The sequence below is a fragment of the Carlito syrichta genome, unplaced genomic scaffold (genome assembly GCF_000164805.1).
Source record: "Carlito syrichta isolate Samal-C Ts95f unplaced genomic scaffold, Tarsius_syrichta-2.0.1 Scaffold309009, whole genome shotgun sequence".
In the NCBI taxonomy this organism is placed as follows: Eukaryota; Metazoa; Chordata; class Mammalia; order Primates; family Tarsiidae; genus Carlito; species Carlito syrichta.
In genome coordinates, this window is record NW_007253105.1 from 432149 (window position 1) to 445009 (window position 12861).

The following is a 12861-nucleotide window of genomic DNA, read 5'->3' on the forward strand; positions in this document are numbered from 1 at the left end:
TTGCCAGCCTGCAGGGCCCCTAATAGAGAGTAAATGGACAGCACTAGGTTTCATCTTATCCTGGAGAAGAGGTATTTTCAGCTCTGACCTAAAAAGTCACATTGAGAATGAGTGGCACGTCTTTGAATCCTTCCAAATGGAGATGAAGTATCATGTCAAGGGCATTCAGAATTGGAGGAAGATGAGCACCCTGACCTGGACCGGTCAGCCCGCATCCTCCTGCTTCTCAATACTTCCCTTTTCCAGTATGACCTTGGCCAACCCGTCTGCTCAGACACCGCATGCTCAAGTTTTTGCATCCCTGCCTTGGCAGCATCCACATCAGTCGAAGGACCAAAAAGGCTCTGCACACCATGGCTGTCTCAGAACCAGCTTCCTCCTCACACAGCATCCATTTATCTTCCCCCACAAAAGTAGCCTCATTGACCCCATTTCACAGATAAGGCATTGAGGATGAGGAGGTAACACTCATCACAGATCCTGCGCCCTCTAAGAATTTTGCAGGTATTCTCTGCTTTACATTTCATAGCAATCCAAAAACAACAGAACATTAGCCTCCAAACTCTATACCCCAAAGATCAGTCAGAGCAGGGGTTAGGGAGAAAGAGAGACAAGAACAAATGTCTATCAGGCCCTCTGCTAAGCCCAGAGCTGTGCATGATGGCTCAACATCTGTGTCTCCATAGCATGTCACCATAATGCATCTGAGCACAGTGGTACCCACTTCTGGGGCTGTTCTGAAGATTAAATGGGTCGGCTAACACATACTAAGTGCCTAGGAGAATTCCTGGCATATAGTATGCACTTAAAAGCATCACTATTCTCTGCCTCTTAGTTTTGTCTCCTCTGCAGATTCTTAATACTTTGGGAGAGGAGTCATGTTTCTATATCCCCACTCATAATCCTAGCATCCAGTGCATAGTATATTCTCAATAAATACTTGTTGACTGTAAGTAGCAACTATTTATTGAGAAATTACTATGCAACCAGGCACAGGGCTAAGCAATTTACATGTATTATGCTTTCTAGTTATAACTTTATGCAATTTGCTTGTATTATGTATGCTATTAATGCTATGAGGTTGGTCTATTTATTGTTATCAGCATCATTTTATGGACGAGAGTATTGAAACCTGAAAAACTAAGACACGTATCCAAGATAACACATCTAGTAAACTAGAGCCAGGATTTGATCCTAGGAGACTTCCAAATATTCTGTGTTTAATTACTATTGGATGCTGAAATAAACAGTTCAGTCCTTACAAGAACCCTGCAGGAAGGTGTGACTGAGGCTCACAGATACCGGGCGACTTGTTCACTGGTAGTAGTTCCATAACTCAAAACCAAATTGGGCTGTTTTTTTTCCCCACTAAAACATGTTGAGGATGAGACATTGAAGAAGGAATAGGTGACTTGCTCTTTGTACTCCCTCCTAGACATTGAGGTCCAGCCTGCCTGTCAAGTCTCTTTTGGGTAGAAATTGGGGGGTGGGAGGAAGGAGTGTTCTTAAGGGGATATAAGTCAGACATTACTCAGTTCTAACTATGAAATTTTATCATGAATGAGGACTCTGTTTCCAATGAGTTTATTTTCCAGGTCATTGTGGGTGGTAGTCCCTACTGACCCATGCTTCTTGAGTGTATAACCAGCGAATATTGCTTTTCTGTCTTGTTCATCTCACTTCCTCTTTGCATCTCCTTTGCTTTCCACATTGTTAAACAAAGACACTTGTTTCCATTAGGGAAACAAGACATGAGAATGCAGCTGAAGGGGGCCTCCCTGACAGGCTGCCCAGCATTCCCTGCCAACCTGCATTTGTGTATGGCACATGTCCTGTGTGTCTCTGATTCTGCCTCATTGTCTTAGAACCCAGCACTAATCTGGGAAAGGCTGGCTGTGGTTCTTGGAGTCTCGTTGGGTTCTCTTGCTGTTTATTGCTCTGAGTCTCTCCTGAAGTAGCCAGTAGTGATTGGAAATTGAATACGTGTCAGAAAAGGTGATACCTGGCATCACCTGCTCCAGTTTCGTGATGCTCCTGGTGCATTATTCTAGGGAAGTAGCTGCCAATGGAGCCAAATGCTAGGCCTTGGACACGAGACTCTGGGATTCACTAAGGGACAGCTCAGAGGACTCCAGTCTCTGCCCTCTCATTCACCTCCTCTCTGTTCTCTCTCTCTGCACCTTCCTTGTTTCCATCCACCAACCTATTTGCTGAAGAATAAAAGGAAAAGGAGGAGAAAAAGAAGAGCAGGAAATAGAAAAAGGCATATTTATTAGGCATTTCCAGTGTGCCAGGCACCATATTAGGCATTTCATACTCTGTAGAAGGATTGTCTTTATCCATCAGATGAGGACACTGTGTGTATGCAGGTTGTGTGAGCATGTCTTATGTACTATATTTAAATATTGTTAAGACAGGAAGTGGAAAAGTACACACTCTAAAGCCAGACCACCTGGGAAAACTCTCAGCTGTACCACTCACCAGCTGTGTAACCTTGGGCAAAGTAAGTTCTCTGTGCCTGAGTTTCTTACCTGTGAAATGGGATGAGAAACTTCCTAACAACTTCATAAAATGTATAGGTAACATTTATAAATCACTTAGAGCAATGCCCAGCACTTTGTAAGCACTAAATAGTGTTTGCTAAATGTGTTTAACAAAATAAGTCAGTCCTGATAAAATAGTCCTCAAAGACAGCTTTACTCTCTCGTTTTACAAAGGAAGGAGCTAAGACTCTGGCTTTAGTTGCTTCCTCAGCACATTCCAGGAACATTGAGATTGAGACTGTTCTGTCTGACTTCTGCAGCACACTGCTTTTCAGCAGGGCCCTCAGGAAGAGGACTTAACCATAGGGGTCTCCCGAGGGCTGATCCCTCAACCATGATCCTTGATGCAGACCATACCCTTTCTTCCAGTGCTGGGGCTGGGAGGACCGGCTGCTTCATTGCCATTGACACCATGCTCGACATGGCCGAGAACGAGGGTGTAGTGGACATCTTCAACTGTGTGCGTGAGCTCCGGGCCCAGAGGGTCAACCTAGTTCAAACAGAGGTGAGTCCTAAGGAACTGAGCCAGCTGGCCACTTGTAACCCTGGCCAAGGACAAGCTTGGAACTAGAGACTCATAGGTGGGGGAATCCTATAGGAAGGAACCTGGATATGGGGGATGCAGGATGGAGGAAACACATAGCTTGCTATGGTGAGTGGGAGAGAGGAAGCACATGGCATGCTATGGTGAAACCCCTGGAGAAGCTGGGGTGCCCCAGACAACCCTGGGGGAGCTTCTACCAGTGATGAGTGGTGGTGAGTTCCCTATCTCTGAGGGCATCCAAGCAGGGAGTGTTCTGAAACTTTCAGGGGTTCTTTGAATAATATTCCTGCCTTGAATGAGGGAATAGAGAGGGAAAGAGAACTGGCATTAATTCATGCCTACTGTGTGCCCAGCTCTGATTCAGTCACTGAGCACTGGCATCCAAGAGAGATGATGCATAGCTCCTGCACTTGAGGGAGAGACTGGCCTTTAGGTGCCCCTCTATACAGATAGAGAGCCCCAAACTTGAGGGAGTAGAAGGGGCTCATCTTCATTGTTAAATACCTGCTATGAACCAGGCAGCTTTCTTTGCATCTAGGATATTTTTTCTACTCCTCACAACAACTTACGGTGTAGCTCCTGCTAGTATGTTGATTCTATCAATGAAGAAGCAGCCAGAAAACTGTGTCCCCAAGACCTCACATAGCTAGACTGTGGTAGAATGTGGGTATGTGACCCAAGGCCCCAGCTCTCTTCCCTGAACCACACTCTCTTGCTAAACAGCCTTTTCTGCCTGTCCCACTCTGCCATGCTTTGGTTTCTTCCTATAATGACCCCTCTTCTGGTTCTAGTGAAGGCTGTGGGTGTCTGGAAAGTCAGTGGTGGGATAGATAAGGAGCTGCACATACCATCAATCCTTCCAAAGGAAGCGGCCCATGACTTTGGGCATAGCCAGTCATTCTGACTCTGCAGTGAATACCCCCGTTCATAGGTTTACACACAAAGAATTCCCCTGCAGGCTCTAGACTAATTCACACAGGCAATCTTCAGGCTTCTTTCACTAAACCAAGAGGGATGCTATATCTGTTCTCAGTTCATGTATGCATGGTTGGGGTCAGATACATGGTCCCTACTTTCTGGTGGGGGAGGCATATTCAAATGTAAACACATCATGATGCCTCTGGATAAGCACTTTATATAGAGAGAATAACTGAGTTCTGAAGGGGAAAAAAAAGTCACTCAACAAACATTTATCAAGGGCCTAGAAGTAACAACAACAACTTCAGCCTGATTAATTGAGATGACTTTCCAGTAGGAATGAAACATAGAAGTGCATAAAAGGGGGTGTGGAGTTTCAAGAGACAAGAACAGCAGGTACAAAGTGAGATAGGAGAAGGTATGACACATGTTTTTGGAGCTGACTCTGAGACAAAAAAAATTGAGGAAAGGTAGTTTAAGAGGTAGTCCCAAGACACACCGGTTGGTGAGCAGGAGAGTGAGACAGAGAAGGAGAAGAAACAAACAAAAGTTATTTCATGAAGCCGTTAAACACTGTAGACAACTGGAGCCCAACTCTGCTGGGAAATTCTGAGGGACAGTGTGGAACATGGTTTTTATCCCCAACTCCCCAGCTGTCATTGCTTGAGGGTTACTTTCCATACACCCAACTGTGCTCCTGGGACTAGAAAGAAAGCTCTCTGCAGAGAATTGCAGGTGTTTGCAGCAAGCAGCCTTCATTAGGTAAAGGTGAAAGCTAAGGGGACATGGACTGGACACCAAAAGCATCTGCTACAGCATGTCTAGAAGTCCCTCATTTGTATCAGTGACTGTGCTGTTCAATCCCATACAAGAAACAAAACTCACCACAGCTCAGACAATCACTATGATACGTGGAAACTTGACCCTTCAGGTTACAGGATAAAAAGTAAGAATTCTTCAATATGAATTATGCCCATTCTTCACAGCTGCAAGATTAATATGGACAACAAGCCCCCAGGTCAGTATTTTTACCTGGTGCCCTTTTCCCGCTCCCCTTGACCTAACAGGAGCAATATGTGTTTGTGCACGATGCCATCCTGGAAGCGTGCCTCTGTGGCAACACTGCCATCCCAGTGTGTGAGTTCCGCTCTCTCTACTACAACATCAGCAGGCTGGACCCGCAGACCAACTCCAGCCAAATCAAAGATGAATTTCAGGTATGGAAAAATCCCAGGCTTGGTGACTATCTTAGTTTGGGTTGTTATAACAACTTTCCATCGATTGGGTGGCTTAAACAATAGGCATTTATTTGTTACATTTCTGGAAAGTCCAAAATCAAGCTGCCGGCAAATAGAGCATCTAAGGAGGGATCACTTCCTGGCTTGCAGACAGCTGCCTTGTTGTTCATATCTTTGCATGGTGGAAAGCCGAGAGGAAGCAAGCTCTCATGTTTCTTTTTATAAGGACACTAATCCATTCATGGGGACTCCACACTTAGGACCTAATCGCCTCCCAAAGGCCCCACCTTCTAATTCCATCATAGTGGGGGTTCACATTTCAACATAAATTTGGGGGGTAAGGCAAACATTCAGTTCACAACAGTGACCCAGTCAACTTCAGCAGCTTTGTGCTAATTTATGAAGCTTTCTTGGTGAGAATTGATACCTCTATGCACTTTGTGTCTGTGGCACTAAGCAGCTGCAGAATGCATTCCAGAACACAAAATGCACAGCCATGACATTATAAACCAGTCATTCACTGATTGCTGGGGCTTGTTTTTAACTATGATTATGTTTTCAAACTGAGGTTTTATCAGTTCTAGTCCAGGTTGTGATGGAGATAAGTTCATACACACAGATGTGAATTTTATGCTCCCTCATCCCCGGAGGGATTTAAGGATTTCTCAGTATTTTTTCAGTCGATTCTTGCTACTCAAGGTGTGGTGAGAGACCAGCAGCATCGGTTTCACCTGTGAGCTTGTCAGAAATGCAAAATCTTGTGCACCTCCCAGACCTACTGAATAAGAACACACAATTTAACAACATCTCTGTATGCATAGTCAACCTTGAGAAGTACTGTCCCAGAACACAACTCAGTGACAGCAGTTCACACCTTGGAGGCTTATATGGTAGAACTGTGGCAACTTTGGTCTAAGAGGCCTGGGCATGAATTACTGGGTGAGGCAAAGCTAGAGGCCAGTCCTTAACCCTCAGGCCATACCTGGGCAATGGGAGCTGAGAACTAGGCAGAAGGAAGCAAGGAAGCTCTGGGTCTTGCTTCAAGTTCGTGGGTAAATGCTGGGCTCGTGGTTCCATGGGCAGATACCCCAGCTGGGCCAATACCTAGTGTCTCTTCAAGCAAATAGCCTATACTGATTTGGAGCAGAGCTAGAGTACTAAGTGAGGGAAGGACAAAGGACACAGAACCCTTGTCATTGCTCATAGAGTATAGTCTTTTGGCTGGGGCTGTTCAGCTCTGGCCCCAAATTGGCAAGCCTTATTCTGCAGAGCCCAAGTGCTGCAATTTTCCAAATCTACTAGGGCTTGCCCCTTGGGAGTCTCTCACCCATCCTGAGCAGCTCATCCAAGCATCCTTCCATCCTCAGGCAGCATTCTCTCTGAGAATAGTGCTGGTAAATAATTTCCCTCATTCCATGACCCTTCAAGTGATGCGTAACACTCAGCAGGGATTCCCTGTCCCTGTCCCCACCATATGACCTCCTGGCTGGCTCACTCTTTGATGCAGCACCAACTGAGCTGAACCACTTAGTTCACATGGTTGGCAGTTGCTGCGAGCCTGTGTCTGAGCCTGTGTGGGCATGCTGCCCTGAAACTCTGGCATCCTGAAGGCATCACACAGCTCACTTGCTCTGTAGCAGTAAGCAGAAGAGGATAGAACATCACCATGGAAGAGGAATGGGTCCTGGGAAAGGAGCTGTGGGGCCAAGCTTGGAGAGTAGAAATAGGTGAGTTAGGATGAATTGGAACATTACTGTCTCCTCTGTCGAGGGCCAACTGTCTGAGCAGTGCTTCTCTATCCACTTTTGTGCCCCACAGACCCTCAACATTGTGACGCCCCGTGTGCGGCCCGAGGACTGCAGCATCGGGCTCCTGCCCCGGAACCATGATAAGAATCGGAGCATGGATGTGCTGCCTCTGGACCGCTGTCTGCCCTTCCTCATCTCGGTGGATGGAGAATCCAGCAACTACATCAACGCAGCACTGATGGACGTAAGCTGAGCCCGGGCAGAAAGCTCCTGGCTGGCATTCCAGGGAAAAGCTTCTTCCCAGGGTGGAGGTGGCAAGACCCCAGGGCTCTGCTTCCACCAGTCAACCTCTCCTTACTTCTCATCTGCTGGCCCCCAGGACCTTTGCTCCCCGCAAAGGCTCTGGTCCTAACCTACACAAAAGCTCACATCAAGAGCATGGAAAGAATAGACCAAAGGCTAAAGTAACTCTCACCACACCCTGGAAGTCTATGGGCCTGCACAGCAACCCCTTCCCATTCTCCACAGAGCTCTCAGCCTGAGTACAGCAAAGGAAGCATTTTTTGTGCCAGGCCTTGGCCTGGGTCTGGGATCTGGTATCTCCCATGCAGGTCCCCAGGTAACTCCTGTGCAGAGGCACAAGTGAGGGTGACATATAGTAGGTGCTCGGTAAATGGTCATTGGGCAAGGGATATGAAGCAGTAGAACAAGCATGGAGGAGAGCAGAACATGTTCCTAACTAGACTGTGAGGGCACAATCTCTTGCTCTCTTGACTTCAGGTTCAAGACGGGCACTCCACCCTGCCCTGGCTTGGCATTAGAGTCATGTTCTTGCCCCAGTGGGCCCAGATTTCTGCCTCGCATGTTTCTCCCTGGGATCTTCCAGCTATATCAGATTAGCATAACTTCCCAACCAAGGTGTATATAGTACAGGTGTGTGCAGCAGAAAGGATCCATGGACCATCTAGTCACAGTCACATACTTTTCAGAAGAGGAAACTGAGACCAGAGAAATAGACTTGCTCAAGATCACCCAGAGAACTAGTGGCAAAACCCAAACACAGCGTTCCTGGCTAACACTATAGGATTTATGTCTTGAGTCTCCCCACAGTTTGCTGTATCCAGTAAGATACAAACATCTTGCCTTCTGAGGCTTAGGACAAAGAACACCATTGCATGACTGGAATGAGCTCTTCCAGGCCCCCCTTTCCCCCAATATCTGCGATCCTCATCCAGCCAGCCCATGTGGTCCTCCCACCTCACTCAGAACAGATAAGAACATGGGGTTCTCTCTCCTGAGGTCAAGGCTAACAACTTCTCTGACTTCTGACCCTCCTGAACTTTCTCCCCAAGGCTTCTAGGTGCTGGAGGCAGGGGGGTAATGGGAAGTCAATGTCTTTCATAGCTTTCTGGGGGCCTGCCTTGGCCTCTGTCCATGGGGCATCCATGTCCTCCATGAAAACCTTGGCTTTGGACCCAGAATCAGGGAGTCTTGACTTGGTCATATCAAATAACTAGAAGTGGAGAGAGGCATCTGACATTAGCTTAGAACCTTCTAAAGTCAATGTGTGTACATATGTGTGTATGTATGTATGTGTGTGTGTGTGCGCGCGCGTGCGCGCGTGTGTATGTGGTGAGAAATGAGGTCTGGGGTGCACTCACACTTGCAAGCTCCTCCTAGCTTTGTCTCCAATTGTCCCAATACCCCATCCCTGCCTTCCTCATCCAGGCAAGGATCAAACAAGCTCCTGGCCTCTACTTAATAGGTTAGATGCTGCCTGGAGTCAAATGCCTTCTGCCAAGCTCTGATGCTGATTGTATTCTCTTTGTCCACTGGGCATTTCTCCTGTGAGCCATCACTGGGGCCTTTGCCTTTCTTATATACATTTTTTAAGTCCTTATCTGTATTCCAGCACAGTCTGTGTATTATCTGGTAACCATAGCAGCTTTGCTCCTAGCAGAAAAATATGAAGTCCTCTGGGTTAATTTTTAATGTTTCCCCTGGTAAAGGATGATGTTATCCATGAAATGGATTGCTGGCTGATCCCTGAAACCCGGCAGGAGCACGGATCTCGAACATATTTTCAGATAAGGCTTTGTCAGGCGTGCTGGCCTAATAGAGCATTTATCACAGAGACAGGGAAAAAGAAAAGAAAACTAACATTCACTGAGTGTTGGGCACCATGTCGGACCCTGGACTTGTATTGTCTCATTTTGCATGTGGATATTGTTATTCCCATTTTGGGATGAGGTCCTGAGGCTCAGAGTATTTCCATCACTTGCTCAAGGTCAATCAGCTCAGAAAGTAGGGAGTCATAGACCTGAGCCCCAAGTCTGTTGACTCTCAAAGTCTAGATTATTCTATATGTCTGGAAATGGCTCAACTACCATGCTGTCTAAGCTACAATTTAGCATTGGAAAAATGAGTTGGTCTACCTCTGCCCACTCAGATCCCTCCTCTGGCTATTTCGTGGGTCAGGAGAAAGCCCTTGGAAGACAGGTCCCTCCCCTAATGCGTATATGACATCAACATTTTAAAAGGCTTTGTCCTGCTTTCTCCAGGGTCATAGTCCGACTTCCTTCCCCTTCCTCCTGATTGTGACTCCCCTGATAGCAGCAGTGATTCCCACAAAAACCATCTCCTGAGAAAACTTGTTGAGAACTTGGGCTGTTTCTCAGGTTTTATAAACTAAAAACGAAGTGGAGAATCTCCCTAATTTTTCCAAACACCTTCTTGCAGGGTGGTGTGACATAGGGCCCAGTTGAAGCTTCCAGAATCCCCAGTCCATTTTCTTGTGGCCCCTATTTTCCTGCCTGTAACATGGGACTGAATCTATTGACTTACTCACTAGAGCTTGCTAGCGTGTGCCAGCCACAAGGCTGGTGCCAAGTCAGGGGTCCTCTGCCCTGCCAGTGGGCTCACATCCAGGCTCTTGTTTGCTGCTCTTGCCACATGCAAATCTTATTCAATCTGTGTGGATTTATGATTCCCATTTTCCAGATAAAGAATCCAAGCTTTGGAGCAATTTTAATAAGTGGCCACAGCTTAGCACTCCCCACAAAAGGTGCTCTGCAAATGGTGTTTGAATGGAAGAACAAACGTGTGGAAGAACGGATGGATGGCTCATAACTTACAAGTGGCAAAGCTGAGCTTGAACCCCAGGTCTGCCTGACTCTTAATGCGTGGGTGCTTTCCACTGCCCCATTGGCTCACAGAACTCGGTGCTCCCCTTGTCAGACCTGCTCACCCCCTCATTCCAGCCTGCCCCTTCCGGACACTCTATGCCTCAGGCTGACCCATACCCTCCCCCAGCACCCTGGGCACAGGGACTTGGTGGATCCCTTATATCCCAAGAGGTATCTCAGTCAGCAGAGCAGCAAATCTGCATCTAGAATCTTTCATTTCATATTGTAATGATAATTATTTGCTGAGCTCCAAGACATAAATAATTTATTTGTATAATCCCCATCCAAGTGACACTTTCCTAATGAAATGTCTTAGTTTGGAGGAGAATGTGTTCATTATGAGGAGGTCCCCTTTGCCGCCAGGGCACCGAGAGATAACAGAACAGGCAGGTGCTTTGTATAATCCATTTGGCAGGCTCGGGGCCTCTGGCAGGCGTCTGGGCCTCATCATCATCAGAATATCGCTGATGGATGTGTATTTTAAGAAGCCTCTGTTGTTCCTTTGTCAGAGCCACAAGCAGCCCGCCGCCTTCGTGGTCACCCAGCACCCTCTACCCAACACCGTGGCGGACTTCTGGAGGCTGGTGTTCGATTATAACTGCTCCTCTGTGGTGATGCTGAATGAGATGGACACTGCCCAGGTAGGAGGAGGACTGGCTGCTGCCCTAGGTGGGCCTAGGTAGGTCAGGGGAACCATGCTCTAGACCTGGAAGGAGAGCCCCTGAGAGTCAGCGCATGCTGCATCTGCCCCGGCTAGCTGCCTTGTGATGAACACTGTTTGGTCATGAGCCACAGGCGAGCCCATTCCGCTGCCTGCCATTCCCAGACTCCCAGCAAAAACATCCCCTGCCTAGGGCTTTTTCCAACTCCACCCAGGGCCAACCTCTGTTGCTCCATCCTCCAAGAACTGGTTAAGGTCTTGCTCCAAATCACACAGAGCTCACAAGGAGGCTGCCTCCCCCAACACTGAACATTTCTACCCTGAATAATATCCAGATGCCTGACCGCACCCACCTGCCCTGTCCCCTCTGCAATGCAGCCAGTAGGGACAGAGCCTGGAACGTGAATCTTGGCTGCTTTACCCACTGTCCACCCCCTAGCTTCCTCACAGTTGACCCTTGTGTCCTGGCAGGCGTCGTGCCTTTGCCCCTCTGGGTCTGGCAGCTCTAGGCACCAATTGCCAGCAATGTATCCCCATACTCAGGACACAGGATTCATGTCTTGGGACAGTTCCTAGAGCCTACACTCCTGTGACAGGGCAGCCATTCTGGGGAGGAGGAGATGAGAATGACCTTTCCGATTTTTAAAAAGCTATCCTTTCACTCCCTTGAAGAAAACTCAAAGTAATTCAGCATATTCCTGTGTGAGTACTGGCCTTATGCAGGCCATGGGTGGGAATTTTAAAAATTTTAAACAGATCTGAGCTGTAGTCTCAGCCCTCTAAAAGCTCACAGTCTTGCTACAGAGACAAATGAGCAAATTGTCCCCACCTCGTGTGGCAGTGCTATAATAGAGGTCACCAGTGAAGTGCTGTGCTGGCCAGGAGCAGGGAACAATTAATTCTGCCCAGAGGGTGAGGGAAGACTTCAAAAAAAAGGTGACTGTGACCTTGAAGAAGGCAGAGGAGATTTAGGCATATGGGGTCTGAGACAGCTGGAAAAAGGCATTTCAGGCAGAGGCAACAGCAGAGGCAAAGGTGAATCAGGGTGAAAGTATGTAGGCTTGTTTGCAGAACAGTTTCTGCCCCAGCATGCCTGGGATGTGGGGAATGTTAGAGAGCTCCCTGTGTCAGGCTAAGCACCTTGGACAACAGCATGGTAAGCATCAGACTTACTTTGTAAGCAACAGAATCCTTTCTACAAAGAAAAGGTTTCACGCAAGCCCAATATATGAGACAGATATGATCAAGATTGGCTCATTGGTGGAGCAGGAGGTGGGGCTTGGAGCTCTACCCACTTTGTTCTCTTATCTTCTCCTGATGGCCCTGGGAGGGTCAGTCCCCTGGGTACTTTTGTGGGATCCCTGAAGTTCCTTAGAACACTTAGTGACTCTTGCTATAAGGGAGGAGAGACACTGGAGGGCTTGGCAGTGGTGTGGCAGAGCCAGAGTCCCTGTTAGAAAGTTAGGTTTGGGAGCCAGTGAGGGGGAAAAGCTGGAGGGAAGACCTGGAAGTCAGGAAACTGGGGAGAAGAATGTTACCAATGTGCAGAAAGTGAAGGTGGTGATCTAAACTGAGGAAGTGAGTTGCCAGGAGGTGAGAGAATTGGAATTGGATGTGAAGACCCTTCCAGAGTTGAAGTCCATGAGGTTGCATGTGGGAGATAAAAGAGGACAAGTCATGGGTAGTGGCAGCATGTCTAGTCTGGACAGTCAGGCTTCCAGGGAGGCAACTGGCTGAAATGGGAAAGGCAGGAAGGTGGAGGAAGCCAGGGAGAAGGACAGAGAGAGCAGAAGGGGATGAAACTGAGTGCAACTTAGGATGTGCTGGTCAGAGATATTCCAAAGAGAGTCCATTCATTCAGGCAACTCATATTTGTTGAGCATGTGCTATTAGCTGGAAACTGTTCTAGGTGCTTGGAATGTATCAGTGAGCAACACAGACAAAGCAAAGCATAAAAATTCCCATCTCCCATGCAACTTCTGTTTTGAAGGGGAGACAGACAAGAAGCAATCACTACTCTATAA

General features: G+C 47.4%; 1 protein-coding gene across 5 annotated transcripts in view; it reads left to right on the plus strand.

Annotated features, from left to right (window-relative positions):
• The window catches only part of LOC103268987 (receptor-type tyrosine-protein phosphatase T), a 197405-nt gene that overhangs the window by 167959 nt on the left and 16585 nt on the right, over positions 1-12861 (plus strand). For all 5 annotated transcript variants that reach the window (XM_008066570.2, XM_008066573.2, XM_021716841.1 and 2 more), the window contains 4 exons: positions 2913-3048; positions 5073-5222; positions 7062-7235; positions 10686-10817. In XM_008066570.2, coding sequence (XP_008064761.1) covers positions 2913-3048; positions 5073-5222; positions 7062-7235; positions 10686-10817 — 592 coding nt within the window. The remainder of the gene's footprint in view (positions 1-2912; positions 3049-5072; positions 5223-7061; positions 7236-10685; positions 10818-12861) is intronic.